The 17,671-nt window shown below is 46.0% G+C and overlaps 1 protein-coding gene across 1 annotated transcript in view; it reads right to left on the bottom strand.

Annotated features, from left to right (window-relative positions):
• Positions 1–1,463: 1,463 nt before the first annotated feature.
• The window catches only part of GAPDH (glyceraldehyde-3-phosphate dehydrogenase), a 29,357-nt gene continuing 13,149 nt past the window's right edge, over positions 1,464–17,671 (bottom strand). Inside the window, exons 5-12 of the mRNA XM_068258063.1 lie at positions 15,746–15,836; positions 11,327–11,442; positions 6,159–6,240; positions 5,926–6,077; positions 4,281–4,359; positions 4,120–4,203; positions 3,287–3,384; positions 1,464–1,676 (exon numbers count right to left, since the gene is read on the bottom strand). Of these exons, the coding sequence (XP_068114164.1) occupies positions 1,607–1,676; positions 3,287–3,384; positions 4,120–4,203; positions 4,281–4,359; positions 5,926–6,077; positions 6,159–6,240; positions 11,327–11,442; positions 15,746–15,836 (772 nt within the window). The 3' untranslated portion in view covers positions 1,464–1,606. The remainder of the gene's footprint in view (positions 1,677–3,286; positions 3,385–4,119; positions 4,204–4,280; positions 4,360–5,925; positions 6,078–6,158; positions 6,241–11,326; positions 11,443–15,745; positions 15,837–17,671) is intronic.

Here is a 17,671-nt window from a genome sequence, read left to right on the forward strand (position 1 = left end):
ATCGAATCACATGAAGAATCGTATGGTGTAGATTGGGCTTACAATTTGCGATGTGGAATAGGCATACCATTGACCCATTCTAGTTAGAGACCTTCATAGTCACTAGAAACTGCATCTTCCAAACTGAAGGCCACTCATCTCCCAGTGCCTATTGGGAGTGTCCAGAGATAGTAAATAAGAACTCAAGTGGCAATAATGCACATTTATGCAACCCCTTAACGACCCCAGTTCATCACTGCCCAGTTCCCCCTGAACCAGGGTAGATTACATGAAGGCCATGGTGGGCTTGATCATTGTGGAAGTGTCTGGGCATTGCTTGTTTGAGGGTCACCCCTGCCTCCCCAGTAGCTGTGCCACCCAGAAGTTCCTCTGAGCAGTGCAGAGCCATTCTGAAGTGCACAGGCACAAAAGTGAGCTGCGGCTGTGAAGTAAAAGGTCTTGTATGGTTTGCAACTTGCGCAGTCCAATTCCATGTGCCATCGCTAGGGGAGCTTCCTGGTCTTAATGTTCGAGGATTCTGTGGAATATGAAGATGACTGGAGACCTAGAGGACAATGAGCAGATAGAAGCACTTCTGTAGAGGTTATATAGCCCACCAAATGCATTTTTTTGGGGGGCCCCAGTGCAGGGGTACATGAAGTGTTCTATCCCAGTACTTTATACATATTGCACATTAAACACTGGCCTTCAGTACCCACAAATTGCATAGAATGCTGATGAACTTCATATTTGCTTTAGAGGTCAGTTCAATTGCCAGCCAACAGCCCATTTTCCCTGCCCCCACAAAGCACTGCATCAACTGATTTAGTGCCTAGTTCAGCACTGGGAAAACTAGGGCCCATGTGCGCCGCTTCTCCAGCCCACCAACAAGCGGCTGGATTCCATCCCCCCCTGCCGAGTTAAGCAGGGGGTTGAAACTCACACCTCCATGGGAACAGGACATGAAGTCAGGACGTACCAGCGTATTACATGCTGGCAGTCAGTATGAAATATGCTAGCACATCCTGATGTCCTGTTGCCATGGAGATGCAAAGAGAGTTTCAAACCCCATGTGCTCGCTCATAGCTGCTAGGAGGTAGGAATTTAAGGAATGTGGACTGGGCTGCATAAGCTTTGGCCAGGCCTGGACTAGTCAGAATGAACCACTTTCCCATATCCAGTCTGCACACTTGGCTGTCCCAAGAATGCACTACCTACATGTCTTATTACTCCAGTGTTAATGACTTCAGGACCCAAGTGGCTGAATAGTATAATGGTTAAAGGCTCTGCTTTGGATGCAGGAGACTAGGACCCATTTAGTGAAAGGAGCCTTAGGCAAGACTCTCCCAGCACTGCAGGGTGGCCTACTGACCACACTTCATGGCTGCAGCTATCAAACTAGTAAGCCCAACGTTCGTATAGCACTTTCTCCTTCAGACTCAGTTAATCAAGAACTCTTGAAAAGGAAATGCTCCAGACAGTGATCAGTGTTTCACAATTTTATTAATACACAGAAACTGACAGACAAACTAGTAATGGGGGTGACTCTGGGCCCCTTCAGTGATGAAGACAAACCACTGGGTGAGACATCGGGCCCTGCAGTGACAGGAGAGGGGGTGACAAGGCCTTACTCCTTGCTAGCAACATAGGTTATGAGATCCACCACACGGTGGCTGTAACCGCATTCATTATCATACCTGTAAGACAAGAGATCAGCATGAAGAAAAATTGTTCACAAGTATAACAGTTACTCTGGTCTATGCAAGAGATAAAAACCACTCATTCTACAGGAACCCATGTGCCAAGACAACATTTCCTATTAGAACCTGTATCCCTGTAGGACAGTTGGTCAACTACCCCCTAGTGCACAACTCAATTACCCCGAGACATTCAATATATGCCTGAATGGTTTTGTCAAGAGAATGTTTCTAAGTCTTAAAAATATAAGGCTGACAAGGGGTGGGCAGAGGCAGAGTTGAATGTACTACAGCAACGTGCCTGGTATCTGGTGCCGGCTGGGATCACCTGATGCATGTGCTTACCAGCTGCTTGAGCAACTGGCCAAAATGGTGCCAGACTCCTCCCTGAAACTTACCGAGGCTCCAGCAAAGTCTAGCAGTCTCCCTCCATCTCCCCACAGGCTTGCAATACAGCTTCCCCAGTGGACAGAAGCTGGATTGTCAGCTGACCCACATCAGGCCATGTGACAACTCCGGCTTCCATACACAGATGCTGGAAGCTGCTAGGAGACAGTGATGAGGGAGACTGCCAGACATTGCTGGAGCCTTGGTAAGCATTTCCAGCACCCACAGAAAACTCTCAAAAGAGGTCCCAGTTTCCCTCAGGCATGCTGGTTAGTTTAGACTTCTGTATAATGGGGACTTTGTTGTATTACATTTGGTGGACATGCCCAATTAAGACTGTGGATAAATGAATAGTGGTGGTCCATCACACCTTAATTTAACATGCTTTACAACCAAATTATACTTTGCATAGCAATCATATGAAGAGATGGTATTTTTTATCAAGTAAAAAAAAAAAAAGATACAAAAATAAGTGTAGATCAAGGATAAAATGTTGCCTAGAACAAAAAAATGCAACTCAACAACCAGCTTGTTTCAACTCGTCAGGCCCACAAGATCAATATCTGACCAAACAGGATTCATCTACTAGGATAAAATGTTCCAACAAGAGGGTCAGTTTATAACACGACAAGACCTCTAGAAGGGGGACAACCACAAGTAGTAACTTAAGTTACTACTTGTTGGTTGCCTCATGTTGTTGGAGCCATTGCGCTAGCAATGTTCTTTAGGCATGTGTGTCAAACTGGCAGGTGGGCCACATGGCCTGCAGCGGCATTAAAATTGGCCCACAAGTGCTTCCACCCCCCCAACTTACATCACGTTTGGTCTAACAGCACCTACCAAACGGAAGCGCCAAGCCTAAATCACTGAAACTATGAAGAGTGAAAGGGGCATTGGCCACTAGACACCAGGGATTGTTCTAGGGAGAGAGAACCACTAGACAGCGTCTAATGGCCCCTTCTATACAGTTCCCCAGTCAAGGCTGCCTGCAACTTGGTCTCAGTTTTTGGTTTCAGCCCACTGCATTTGCGTTAGCTTCATAAACTCTGTAGCTAAAGTGGTTCCTTAAAGCAATCTTTACCAAGGAGGTATTCAGCATGACATATCCGTTTAGACACTTCTGTATGTGGCAAATGCCACACTAATCCTGCTGTGGGCAAGTTGCCATGCACAACTGTTGCTATAGTGATATCTAAATGCCAAAACAAACTCCTTACACTCACCAGGAAACGAGTTTTACAAAGTGGTCGTTCAATGAAATGCCAGCACCAGCATCAAAGATGGAGGAACGCCTATCACCATTGAAGTCAGTGGAGACAACCTGTTAAGTGGAATGTGCACAAGTTAGAGGCTGTACATTTCTCTATTGCTGCTGATACACACAAGAGCCTCAATTCACTAAGCTCATCTACTGTCTTTAACAACATTTCTAGTGTTATCACCATGGTGATAGGCAAGTAGTATTCAGGAAACATTTTACCTCAGGCAAACCTAAAGTTAACTCTGTCTTTAAAGGGAACCAGAGATAATCTAAAGAGATTTTATACATACCTGGGGCTTCCTCCAGCCCCATATGCATGGATCGCTCCCATGGCACCATCCACGTGAACCGGCTACAGTCATCGGAGCCAGGCTATGTAGGAGAAGTGCACCCTCTACGTATCTCTCCAGCAGCTGCTGCAGAGATACGCTAAGCGCGCACTTCTACGCTAGACTGGCTCTGACTGATGGCAGAGCAGGGAGACATTCTCATAGTTGTGGGCAGCAGTGGATGGCAGCGTGGGTGCGATACGTGCGTATGGGGCTAGAGGAAGTCCCAGGTATGTATAAAATCTCTTTAGATCATCTCTGGTTCTCTTTAAGTTGACTCTTCAATCCTTAAACACCAGAATTCTAACTTTAAAGACAGGCTGCAAATTAACTGAGTGAAAACTTATCTACAGAGGTGGTAACTTAAGGAATGAAGAGATAAGATAACTTACTGTGGTGGCAAGTTTACTCTTGCCTCATCTCCAGCATGATCTTAGTGAATTGAGGCCAATGTCAGCATAATTACCTCATCTTCTGTGTATCCCAGGATTCCCTTCATTGGTCCCTCGGAGGCAGCTTTTACTGCAGCTTTGATGGCCTCATAATTGCCCTGAAAAAAAGGAGTGCAAGTTTAGAAATCTTGTGTCACCCAACCTTTTGAAGCTCACAGTTAGGAAGAATACTTACAGGCTTCTCCAGACGGCAAGTCAAGTCAACAACTGACACGTTAGGAGTGGGGACCCTGAATGCCATACCAGTGAGTTTTCTGTGGAAGACAAGCAACGCTCAGGTTCTGTTCAACATTCCTGCCTGTTCTACATCAAGGCAAATGCAAGCCTATAAGGGAGTCTGATTTTTTTTATTTTAAGACCCAGTCCCATCTATAAGCAGTGTTAAGACTCCTTCCAGGTCTAGATTACACCTAGGGACATTTATACTAGAGTGCCCCTTTCCCCATGGAAGCCCAGATCTCATCTACAGGCAACATCCACTTCCATATTTCTCTGCTAAATACAACTACATTGAAGAGCAGTGCCAAAACGTCAAGGCCATTCATACAGAGGTGCCCAATGATCTACACAGATTTTATACTAGGAGTACATTAGACAATCGAGAAGACTAAACCATGTGAATATATAGTACCTACTCTTAAAATGACAAGAAGGTTCTCAGTGACAGACTGTCTAAATGACCATGGATAGGGAGGGGGTCATGGTGTTAAATGTCCACATTCTTGGCTTGTTCAGTGAAGAGGTGATGCTCTGCCCCTCAGCTGTGCAGTCATGGCCATAGTTCAAAAGCTCTTTGGAAACCTCTGCTTGTGTTGCCGCAGTCCGCCCCAATTAAGTAGCAGCTGCTAAGCAGGGGTGGGCTTCAGCAATGCAGATTAGCGTGGCCAGAGCCTCTGGCAATTTTGAAAATGAAAACCGCTAGAGCCCAATCTGAGCAATGCAGAGTGACCACCTGCCTGAATGATGGATTAGGGCAGGGTCGCAAGAGAATTCAGTGTTCTCCCCAGGCTCTTTTAGCTGGGTGCTTCACCCGGCTAGATTTGGTGACCACCCGGCTGTTATCGGCTCACCTCCTCCTATGCTGTAAGCAGAGTTGCCATGCATTTTCAACTCGCCCCAACCGGCTACTTTTTCATGCCACCCGGCTGGGGGGAAGGGGGGGGGGGGGGAGAAAAAAAAAAAAAAAAAAAAAAAAAAAACTCACCTGTCCGGACTTCCCTCCAGACAGACCCTGTCAGGTTTGGTCATTTGCACAGCCAGGTTTAGATCCATTAACATACAAGACTAATGCTGGGAATACACGTTTAGTTTTCGCCTTCGTTTTAGCCTTCGATTCGTTCAGTAAAAGAATCGAGTGTTGAAAACGTATGTGAAAATAGTCATAATCTCATAGTTTCGATTAATAGACCCCAAAAAACGGACTAGAGATCGAACATGTTTGATATTATCTCTTTATCCATCTAATCGAGCCATTGGTAGGCTTGATGGCTGTTCAGATCAATTATATATTTGTTTATGCCGTCCGTCCCTGTACTACGTTTTGTTTCTTTGCAGCCTTCGATCATTGGAAAAACGAAACCATCAGAATCGGAAAAAAAAAAATATGAAACCGTGGGTGGTGATATTAACCGTATGTTCGATTATTTCAGGAACGAAAAGGACAAAAGGCACAATCGAAACGAAGGCAAAAACGAAACGTGTATTCCCAGCATAAGATTTTACTGCATAATCTGAATGTTCAGCATCTTGTACTGCCCTGAACAGCAGGGTCTCTGCTGCCACAGAAGCCTATATGAATCAGCAGGCTAGCCAATACATACCCGTTCAGAGCAGGGATGACTTTGCCTACAGCCTTAGCAGCACCAGTGGATGCTGGGATGATGTTCTGGGCAGCACCTCTGCCATCACGCCACAGCTTGCCAGATGGTCCATCTACAGTCTTCTGTGTAGCTGTGTAAGAATGGACAGTTGTCTGCAAGAAACGAGATAAGTCAGTCATCTTAAACCGATAGCTAACAAATTCCAGCATACACTACACTATCTGAAGACTCACCATCAGAGCCTCCACAATGCCGAAGTTGTCATTGATGACCTTTGCAAGGGGAGCCAGGCAGTTGGTGGTACAGGAGGCATTGCTGCAGAAGAGGAGAGTTTAAGGTTACAATCCTTGTACTGTAGGTAAAGCAATAGATGGCATTCTCATTTAATGCCAACTGGTTAGTCTAGTTTGAGTGATGTTGTGGCCCTTGCACAGCCACAAAAGGCACTGAGTGTAGGTTAGTCCTTCAGGTGATTGAACAAGGGTGTCTAAATTTTCCTGAACTTGCACCAGTGCATTAGTCATGTGTAAAAAAAAAAAAAAAAAAAAAAAAAAAAAGTCCACTTTAACCACTTGAGGACCGTGGGCTTTACCCCCCCTTAAGGACCAGACCCCTTTTTTTCCATTCAGACCACTGCAGCTTTCACGGTTTATTGCTCGCTCATACAACCTACCACCTAAACGAATTTTGGCTCTTTGTCACTAATAAAGCTTTCTTTTGGTGCCATTTGATTGCTGCTGCGATTTTTTACTTATTTTTTGACAATTTATGTCTTTGATGACTATAATGTTTAACTTTCTGTGCTGACATTTTTCAAATAAAGTAAAATTTCTGTATACACGCAGCATGAAAAATGTGGACAAACATGTTTTTGATTAAAAAAACCCATTCAGCCTATATTTATTGGTTTGGGTAAAAGATAGCGTTTACAAACTATGGTGCAAAAAGTGAATTTTCCCATTTTCTAGCATCTATGACTTTTCTGACCACCTGTCATGTTTCATGAGGGGCTAGAATTCCAGGATAGTATAAATACCCCCCAAATGACCCCATTTTGGAAAGAAGACATCCCAAAGTATTCACTGAGGCATAGTGAGTTCATAGAAGATATTTGTCACAAGTTAGTGTGAAAATGACAGTTTGTGACAACAAAAAAAGAAATCTGCCACGGACTCACCATGCCCCTCTCTGAATACCTTGAAGTGTCTACTTTCCAAAATGGGGTCATTTGTGGGGTGTGTTTACGGTCCTGGCATTTGGGGACCTAATTGTAAGCACCCCTGTAAAGCCTAAAGATGCTTATTGGACTTAGGGCCCCTTAGCGCAGTTAGGCTGCAAAAAAGTGCCACACATGTGGTATCGCCGTACTCAGGAGAAGTAGTATGTTTTGGGGTGTATTTTTACACATACCCATGCTGGGTGGGAGAAATCTCTTTAAAAAAAAAAAAAAAAACCCAAACCATTGTCATTTACAGAGATTTCTCCCACCCAGCATGGGTATGTGTAAAAATACACCCCAAAACACATTATACTACTACTCCTCCTCAGTACGGCGATACCACGTGTGACACTTTTTTGCAGCCTAGGTGCGCTAAGGGGCCCAACGTCCTATTCACAGGTCATTTTGAGGCATTTGTTTTCTAGACTCCTCCTCACGGTTTAGGGCCCCTAAAATGCCAGGGCAGTATAGGAACCCCACAAGTGACCCCATTTTAGAAAGAAGACACCCCAAGGTATTCTGTTAGGTGTATGCCGAGTTCATAGAATTTATTTTTGTCAAAAGTTTGTGAAAAAAAAATTGTGGAAATGGTCATAAGCAGGGTGACAGGAGGTGATTGATGGGTGTCTCAGGGGGTGGTTAGAGGGGAAAATAGATGCAATCAATGCACTGGGGAGGTGATCGGAAGGGGGTCTGAGGGGGATCTGAGGGTTTGGCTGAGTGATCAGGAGCCCACACGGGGCAAATTAGGGCCTGATCTGATGGGTAGGTGTGCTAGGGGGTGACAGGAGGTGATTGATGGGTGTCTCAAGGTGTGATTAGAGGGGGGAAATAGATGCAAGCAATGCACTGGCGAGGTGATCAGGGCTGGGGTCTGAGGGTGTGGGCGGGTGATTGAGTTCCCTAGGGGCAGATAGGGGTCTGATGGGTAGCAGTGACAGGGGGTGATTGATGGGTAATTAGTGGGTGTTTAGGGTAGAGAACAGATGTAAACAATGCACTTGGGAGGTGATCTGACGTCGAATCTGCGGGTGATCCTATTGGTGTGGGTGATCAGATTGCCCGCAAGGGGCAGGTTAGGAGCTGATTGATGGGTGGCAGTGACAGGGGGTGATTGACAGGTGATCAGGGGGATAGATGCATACAGTACACAGGGGAGGGGGTGATCAGGAGGGAGCAGGGGGCAGTTTAGGGCATTAAAAAAAAAAAAAAAAAAAAAAAAGTCTACAGATAGTGACAGGGAGTGATTGCACCCAATCGCCCCCCCTAATCACCCATCAAACAGTGTTCTGGGGGGTGGGCGGGGGAAAGCAGTGTGCTTGGGTGCAGACTAGAGTGGCTGCAGCCTGCCCTGGTGGTCCCTCAGACACTGGGACCACCAGGGCAGGAGGCAGCCTGTATAATACACTTAGTATACATTACAAATTGTATTATACACTTTGTATGCGGCGATCCGGGTGCTAGTAACCCACTGGCGCTGCCGAATGGCCGGCGGGTTACAGCGCGAGGAGGGTGGAGCCAGTCGCCGGTGGCTGATCGCGTCACGAATGACGCGATCGCTCCGCCCATGTCTGTACAAGGACCGCCGCCAATTGTACATGTGGCGGTCCTTGCGGTATCCACTTTCCGGCCACCCCTGTGCAGTGGGCGGTCGGTAAGTGGTTAAAGTGATCAAAATGTGCTGCACCATGATACACTTACCCAGGGCTTCCTCCAGCTGACATGTCCCTCAGCATCTGATTGCAGCCGCCAGCCCCATTAAGGTAGAGGCTGACCTCTGTGCCGCTGTCAATCAAGTCCACATTGTCTGCAGTGTACTGCGCAGTACACTGCAGACAACGTGGACTTGATTGACAGCGGCAATCACATGGGCGCAGTAAGGCTGACAGTTCAGCAGCTGCGAGCAGAGATGCTGCATGGGACATGTCTGCTGCAAGGGGCTGGAGGAAGCCCCAGGAAAGTACATCATGGAGTAGCACATTGCTTGATAACTCCTTTAAGGCCCCTTTTACACTTGTGGCCTGCATCACCCCATGTTATGAATCCCTGCCAAAAGGGCAATGCAAGTCTATGAAGACTTAATGCAGTGCTACACTCAAGTATCTAAACCGCCGCATTCCTGATGTGAAGTCTGCAGTATGTTGGGTGCCACAGCAAGCGTAGATGGGAGTGTGGTGCCATGTGCTCGACATGCAGGAAGTCAGCCACTGAGCAGAAGGTGGCGCCATGCATAGTATCCTGTTGCAGCACAGTTGTGCAGGGTCATAGGAAGGCTGGTTTCTGCAGTGCAAACACCACGAGCTACCAGTGTAAAACCAGCCTAAAGCAAACCTGAAGTGGAGGGGACCAGAGATGTAATCTGTATGCAAAGCAGAACTTTCTTGGAGTTCCATAGTTTTTGCATTAACTGTCATTCACCTGGGACAAGGAATACCCAGACAGCTCATGTGACCCAAAACCACTTGGAATGTATGAAGGGCTAAAGGTAACCATACACTGGTCGATATGCCATCAGATCTGACCAACAGATCCTCTGATCAGAGAGGGATCGTATGGCTGCCTTTACTGCAAACGGATTGTGAATCGATTTCAGTCTGAAACTGATCACAATCAGCTGAGCTGCCGCCCCCTGGGCCCCCGCATACATTACCTGAAGCCTTGTCCCGGGCATCTTCTCTGCATCAGCTTCCGCATATCAGCATAACTGTCACTCCAGTGACAGCGGAAGAATAGAGCGCCCTCTATTTGTACTTCTGCTGTCACTGCAGTGACACAGGAAGTTATGCTGGATGCGGAGAAGATGCCAGCTGGGAGGTGATGCAGAGAAGATGCCGGGAGCCAGCTTCAGGTAATGTATACCTGCGTCAGTCGTACACCGCTAGCGATGCGCTCCTTACCCACGGCGATCGATGGTAATTTTCCGCACGGCGCGGACGGAAACGATCTATTTTGGGCCGAAATAGATCGGAAATTAGCGTGTATGATTTGACAGCAGATTCGATCCCAGCGATCGACTCTGCTGTCAATCGGTGGTAAATCGGGCCAGTGTATGGCCAGCTTAAGACTAAAGAGCAAGCTAAATGTATGTTTGCCTACTTTAAAGTGAACCTAAAGTGAACTAAAAAAAAAAATATGAGATTAACTCACCTGGGGCTTCCCTCAGCCCCCTGCAGACGATCAGTGCCCTCGCAGCCCCGCTCAGATGCTTCTGCACCCGCCAGCGACGACTTCCGGTTTCGCCGTCACCGGCCGACAGGCATGGGAACGCAAGTGATTGTTAGTGTTCCCAGCCTGTATATCTCCCCCTATGCTGCTATTGCGGCCAGAAGGTCGCAATAGCAGCATAGGGGGCGATATACAGGCTGGGAACGCGAACAATCACTCACGTTCCCATGCCTGTCGGCGACGGTGAAACCGGAAGTCATCGCCGGCGGGTGCAGAAGCATCTGAGCGAGGGCACCGATCGTCTGCAGGAAGCCCCAGGTGAGTTAATCTCATATTTTTTTTTTTTAGTTCACTTTAGGTTCACTTTAAGGAAACAAGACAAAAGAAAGTTTATATGTACCTGGGGATTCTAATGGCTCAATACTCCGCTTTCTGTACCGGTAAGAGCTTCAGTTGAGTGTACAGCTTCCACCAACTCGGGAGTGTTCTGCATGCACGATGCTCCTGTCCACTGGGGCATGTGCTGTATGAACCAACTGAAGGATTTACTGGGACCAAAAGCAGAATTGAGGCTGCCCAGAAAGGTGGCAAGGGAGCCAGGAGGAAGGCTTTTTTTTAAAGCTCGCAGAATCAGGAACACAGATTAGTTCTATGTAGGACTGGGACCACATATCTGTCATGTTCCATATCACTTCAGGCACACTAAGCTCAGAGTAGCATTTACCTCTGCCATTGTAAAATACCTTGGGGGTGGGGAGATAGATAGATATACACACACACACACACTTTGAGGGACATTTGGAGCATTAAAATCTAACCCTTACTCAGACCCATCAAGGCAGAACTTATGAAAGTTTAGCATACAGCATGAATTTAGAGGGTGTTAACCTGTATTCTGACTATCAGGCTAAGCAGTAGAACTGTATGCAGCAATTTCTGAAGGGTTACTGAAGCAGGACTATGATAGGCCAAGAGCTGCAGAGGGTACAGATCAGTTACACATTTAGTGTCAGTTACCTGATTACTTTGTTTTCCTTGTTGTAGTTTTCATGATTGACACCAACAACATACATAGGAGCATCAGCAGAGGGTGCGGAAATGATGACACGCTTGGCACCTCCCTTCAAGTGAGCCTGAATGGGCAAGAGGGACATTGTAAGGATACACACAAGCCAGGACTATGTAGGGATGTTGAAATGTCCCCTTCCACTGCTAGGGCTATTGTGCCCTTTTCCCTTCAATTAATGTTTAAAGAGGAACTCCAGTGAAAATGTAATAAGTGCTCCATTTACAATAATTATGTATACCATATATACTTGCATATAAGCCGACCCCCCAACTTTTACCTGAAAAACCAGGGAAAAATGATTGACCCCCATATAAGCCAGGGGTAGGAAATGCTGGCTGCCTTATTCCCCTAGTGTCCCAGTATAGCTAGTAAAGTGCCCAGTATGGGTAGGTAGTGCCCCAGTTTAGCCAGTATAGTGCCCCAGTATAGTGCTCAGTATAGCTAGTAAAGTGCCCTAGTTTAGCTAGCATAGTACTCAGTATAGCCAGTATACAGCCCAGTATAGGGATCCCCCCGCCCCCTCCGCGGCCACCGCTGCTATTACCTGTTCAGCCGGCGGCCGCTTCCTCTACTCTCCGGGTGCCTCTCGCTCTGCTCTCCATATCTCCATCACCGTATTTGTGTATCACAGCAGTGCGCCCGGCGCTGCTGCTGTGACGAGGCAGGAGAGAGTGGTTCCCCTGGTAACGGCGACGCCGGGGACCACCACCACCCAAGACTCGCATACAAGCCAACCCCCCAACTTTTGGCCCCCTTTTGGGGGGTCAAAAAGTCGGCTTGTATGCGAGTATATACGGTAAATGATTTAGTCAGTGTTTGCCCATTGTAAAATCTTTTAAATCCCTAATTTACATTCTGACATCACATTGTGACATTTTTACTGCTGGCAGGTGATGTAGCTGCCGTTTGGGCAGTTGGAAACAGCCATTTACCACAACGCAACAAGGTTCACAGGGCCAGATTTATCAAAGCATTACTGACAGTTTCTTCTAAAAAACTGTTCTAACCAGCAGAAGAACAGTTCTGCATGATAGTAAGAAACTTCCCAAAGCCTATGTAATAGTGGCAGTTTAGCATGGATTTCTAGAGCTGCACTACAGTTAAGAAAAAGGCAAATCCATTCCTTAAAGGGACACTTAAACAAAAAAAAGTTTTGTTTTTTTTACTCACCTGGGGCTTCCAATAGCCCCCTGCAGCTGTCCGGTGTCCTCGTCATCTCCCTCCGATCTTCCTGGCCCTGCCGGCAGCCACTTCCTGTTTTGGTGACAGGAGCTGACAGGCTGGGGACGCGAGTGATTCTTCGCGTTCCTGGCCACAATAGCGCCATTTATGCTGCTATAGCATATATCCTATACCATATAGCAGCATAGCTAATAGCATGCTAATGTGTCTGGGAACGCGAAGAATCACTCGCGTCCCCAGCCTGTCACCGAAACAGGAAGTGGCTGCCAGTGGGGGCAGGAGGATTGGAGGGAGATGGCAAGGGCACTGGACAGCTGCAGGGGGCTATTGGAAGCCCTAGGTGAGTAAAAAAAAAAAAATTGTTTGACTTAAGTGTCCCTTTAACTGCTGCAGATTAAGTGCTCATTAGCAGTTCTACAGATGCAATTTGCGAAAGGCTCCTCCCCTCACTCAGAGCTTGCTGACAGGTGTTGGTTACCTCAGCAACAGCAATTCCCCTCACACACTGCACTGCAGAGACCTTCCTAGCTCCTTCTATTCCTTAAGGTGGCCACACACCATACAATTTTTTTAAATATCTGTTCAATTTAAGAATTGCAATCAATTTTTCTGACTGATTGTAACATTTCAAAAATATGATTAATGTACCACACACCTATGTTCAATTTTTTCCTCAATTTTGATAAAAATGATTGGAAACTCAGAAAATTGCTAGGGTCTGTATAGTAATAAATTAATCCAACACACCATACAATCTTTAGTAGAAATTGGAGAAATATCTGGCATTCCGGATCAATTTAAATAAAAAAAACCGGGAAATCCGATCAGATTTTTCAGTCAAAAAAAAAAAAAAAAGCTTTCGATTTTGAGAGATACAATAGTTTTTATTGAATTACTGTAAAATCTGATCATTTTATTGTATCGTGTGTGGCCACCTTTACAGTTTAAAGTGAACCGACGGACTAAAAAGCGACTCAGCAGCACTGAAAAGGCTTTTTCTTTAACAGTTTCACAGCATCAGAACTTTGTTTCTCTTATACAAGCCTAATTTTTAGCTGCACAGAAGAAAACTGCCTGGGCTTTTTTCCCCTGATGCTGTGCAAAGCATGATGGATTTCTGATTGTTCTCATTCTGCTGTTTTGGTGCAATTTTTTTTTTTACATTTTGAATTTGACATTTGAAGCCCAGCGTGTGCAGCTGGGAGGGGTAATCAGGACACAGGATAGTTGGAACTGTGTCTCCTGCTCCTTGTCACCTCCTTTCAACCAAAAAGATGGCTGCCCCCATGAATTACAAACATTTGCCTGTTCTTTTAAAACAGGGTGGGTAAGAGATTACCTATCTATTCTAATTAACATAACTAATGTAACTTTATGACAGTATGTTTAGGCTGAAGTTCCCCTTTAAGAAGGAATCTGCACTAATGATTTCTTAGGATGTCTGAGACAGTTCTGCATGGATTTCTAATAACCTACCAATATTTTGTCAGACACTCTTGATAAATCTGGCCCACAGACTGAAGACTGGTACTCCTGGCAGTTTCCCTGAGTTCCTCAGTCATACAGCACCCCCTGATGGTCTGTTTGTGAAAAGGAATAGATTTCTCATGTAAAAGGGGCATCAGCTAATGATTGGGATAAAGTTCAATTCTTGGAGTTTCTCTTTAAAGTGTGCATGCAAGTCAAACTGCAAGAGATACTTCCCTGAGGCTTCCCTTGTCCTCACTCACCTTTCCAGCACTGAGACCTGCTAAACCCATGTGACCAGCTTGACACCAGTCCCCACCCATGTACGATCACAGCTGCACTGCGCAGGCACACAGACTGCCAATGAAGTAGCATGGAGCTGCTAATGCATTTTTTTTGCTTCTAAATAAACCTCTTTGTGCTTCTGCACAGGTAGTTATTGCACCTGTGTGGTGCAAATGCACTTGTACAGTAACACGGCTGTGACGATTCTGGCAAGCAGCTATGGGCTGTACAACTGGAGAAGCCTTTGGGTCATCCAGAGGCTTCCCTCTACAAGTTAAGGTGGTACATTTACAAGTTAGAAAAGCCAACAAATTGTACAAAGACTATTGTGGGTACAATACTGTAATATTCTGTATATAATACCATTACCAAGGCCTGGATTTCCCTCACAGGAGCCTATAGGCACAGATAGACTTCACCCACCATGAACCAACAAACCACCAAAGTGCTCCCCTACCCATCATAGGTAGCTTCAGGTACCCCTTAGTATTAGGTAGCCAGAAGTACCCTCAATGTTAAGTAGCTAGATATGCCCTCAGGTATTAGGTAGCTAGAAGAACAGTATTAGCTAGAAATACCCCAGCAGAAGGAAGATCTCATCAGGAATCTACATAAGGAAGGAGGCAGGCAATCAGGGAGGGAAACTCCCTTCTATCAGGAGTCTGTAGGCACATGCCTACAGTGCCTTATGGCAAGTCCAGCCCTGCCATTACCAGCATCACTCTGAAAACAGGGGAAAGCTTTAGTTCAGATTTTTGACACTGGGGATTTTGGTTTATAGTGCTGGCTTTTCAAGTGCATTATACCATATATTGTACTTGTAGCTTTGAGGCACTTTGCTTCAGGGGAGACGGGAAGTAAAAAAAACAAAAAAAAAACAAACAAAAAAAAACCTAAGGCAGTTGCTTTAGAGCCACCAATTCATTTGCTACCCTTTCAGCAACCCATGAGACCCAGTCTACATGGGCTTCTATTCAGGTCTCATTTAGGAGGTACTTGAGCCCATACAGAGTTAGCTATAGTAGTTTGTTACTGCTGTTGCAGTAGTAATAAAGCTCAGTTGTGTCATTTTGTACAAATGTCAGCCAGCACTCAAGCAGGGCAGCAACTTACCAGGCAGTGCTGGGGTCTCTGTTGGGGGGGTGAGGTAGGTGCAGACCCCATCAGGTGTCACCAAGCTCCAGATTAAGGGACAGTGGAGTTGGACTATGTTAATATAGACTAGGCTATTACCCAACTTCCTCTCCCCTATAGCAAATGATTCCATTATAAACCCCTTCCCACTATACTACAAAAAGTTAGTTTTGTCCAAGCATGGTGAGGTTCATTGGTTAAGAGGGGGTAACACCATGAGTTTCCATAGGGTGACACCAATCCTAGTGACTCCTGCCCAGCTGCATACATGTAGAATGTGAAGGCTCACATGTACTTACAGAGGCCTTGTCAATTGTTGTGAAGACACCAGTAGATTCCACCACATAGTCAGCACCAGACTCTCCCCATTTGATCTCAGCTGGGTCCCGACTAAAAAAAACAAAAAAAAACAAACCCATTTGAAACTTGCAATATATTGTAATTTGGAGATTACGGACACATCACACAGGAACAAGGGTTCAAAGCTGGAGCTCAGTTCCCATCAACTACTTTCAGCTAATCATAAAAAAAATTAACAAATAAACCCCAAAATTGCAGCTGGTCCTGTGGATTAGAGCTAAGGACCAGTCTGCTAAATAGCACTGTTCTGTCTTAGTGTTTGAGCATTGTGTACACTACAAACAGAACTTTGCAAGTCAGTGTACTCCCTAGGCTCTTTTAGCCGGGTGCTCCACCCGGCTAGTTTTGGTGACCACCCGGCTGTCATCGGCTCATTTCCTCCTATGCTATAAGCACAATTGCGCAAAGAAGCACCAGCCCTGCATTCTCTCATATTGCCCCACCCGGCTACTTTTTCATGCCACCCGGCTGCTATTTCATGCCACCCGGCTGGAAAAAAATTCTGGGGAGAACACTGCAAGTGTAGACAGGCCTCAAGTGCTGGCACTAGGGGAGAGCACACTGCAGCTTGCACACCAGAGTTTTCATGACTTCCAAAAGCAAGCTTTAGGCAGTGGTGATGTACAGCGAGTTTTGTGCACATCGACTGCAGACCACACTGCCCAAGCTGAGGTGTCCAGGCTCAGAGTGGCAGTTGCATTTGTGTTGTACACAGTAGTGCATAATTACATCCTTCATTATATAGCAGTGATGGCCAACCTTGGCACTCCAGGTGGTGGAACTACAAGTCCCATGAGGCACTGCATTACTCTGACAGCTCTAAGCATAACTTGGAGGCAGAGGCATGATGGGATTTGTAGTTTTGTCACAGCTTGAGTGCCAAGGTTAGCCATCACTGGTATATAGGATATGCATATCTGGCAGTGGCAGACATCCCAGGTTAAAGACTCAGACTAAGACGATATATACTTGGGGCTTCCTCCAGCTCCATCCCCATGGATCGCTCCCACACCGCCATCCATTGCTGATACCTGGGGACTTTTTTCGGCCAGTCAACACAAGTGCAGTGTTCTCCCTCAGTACTGCGCAGGCATGTGCGTAATGCAGGCGCTGGAGAGCCAGAGGGAGGTGCTGTGCATGTGTACAACTGGCTGTGTCTGGTGGAACGGCACCTGGTGAAGACTGAGTAGGTTGAGGACAGCAGCGATCCATGTGGATGGGGAAACTCCAGGTATGTATAAATCTTGAATTTAGTTCCGAGTCCCTTTAAAGAGAACCAGAGATGAAGCACCCTCATGTATTTTATTACATTTATCAGTGGGAACATGACAGTAAACACCTACCCTGCTTTTAGTTTCATTGTTATCTGCTTAATTAGTCTATTAGCAACTGTGATAAGAATCCACCGACAATTCAGTCGAGGTTTGACCTGGAATCATTATAGCGGAGTCACTCTTCTGTGAAGTCCTTTCAAGCCCAAGCCTTCCCCCTCCTGGCTTAGATCTTCTGCTTTGCATACTGAGAACTGTGATGACATGGGAGGGGGCTGCTCCTGAGAGAGAAGCTCTGTGGCTGTAATATGATCCCTGTGTGCACTAGATTCTCATAGGAATGAAAATGCAGTTATTATCAGTGACACTTCCTAGAGGCAGATCATACCAATATGAAAGTACATAGATGAAAGGCTGCATTTAGCCTAGATAGCAGCCTAGTCTCATATAGCCTAGACAGCACATCCAGAACACCTCATAACCTGGAAGCAGAAGTGATATGAGCCGGCGGCCATATTTGATTTTTCCTGGAGCAATAATGGATAAAAAAACACTAAAAAAGGCACACCAGAGCGGCAAAATTATCAGGTAGAG

This window comes from Hyperolius riggenbachi, chromosome 10 (assembly GCF_040937935.1).
Source record: "Hyperolius riggenbachi isolate aHypRig1 chromosome 10, aHypRig1.pri, whole genome shotgun sequence".
Lineage (NCBI taxonomy): Eukaryota > Metazoa > Chordata > Amphibia > Anura > Hyperoliidae > Hyperolius > Hyperolius riggenbachi.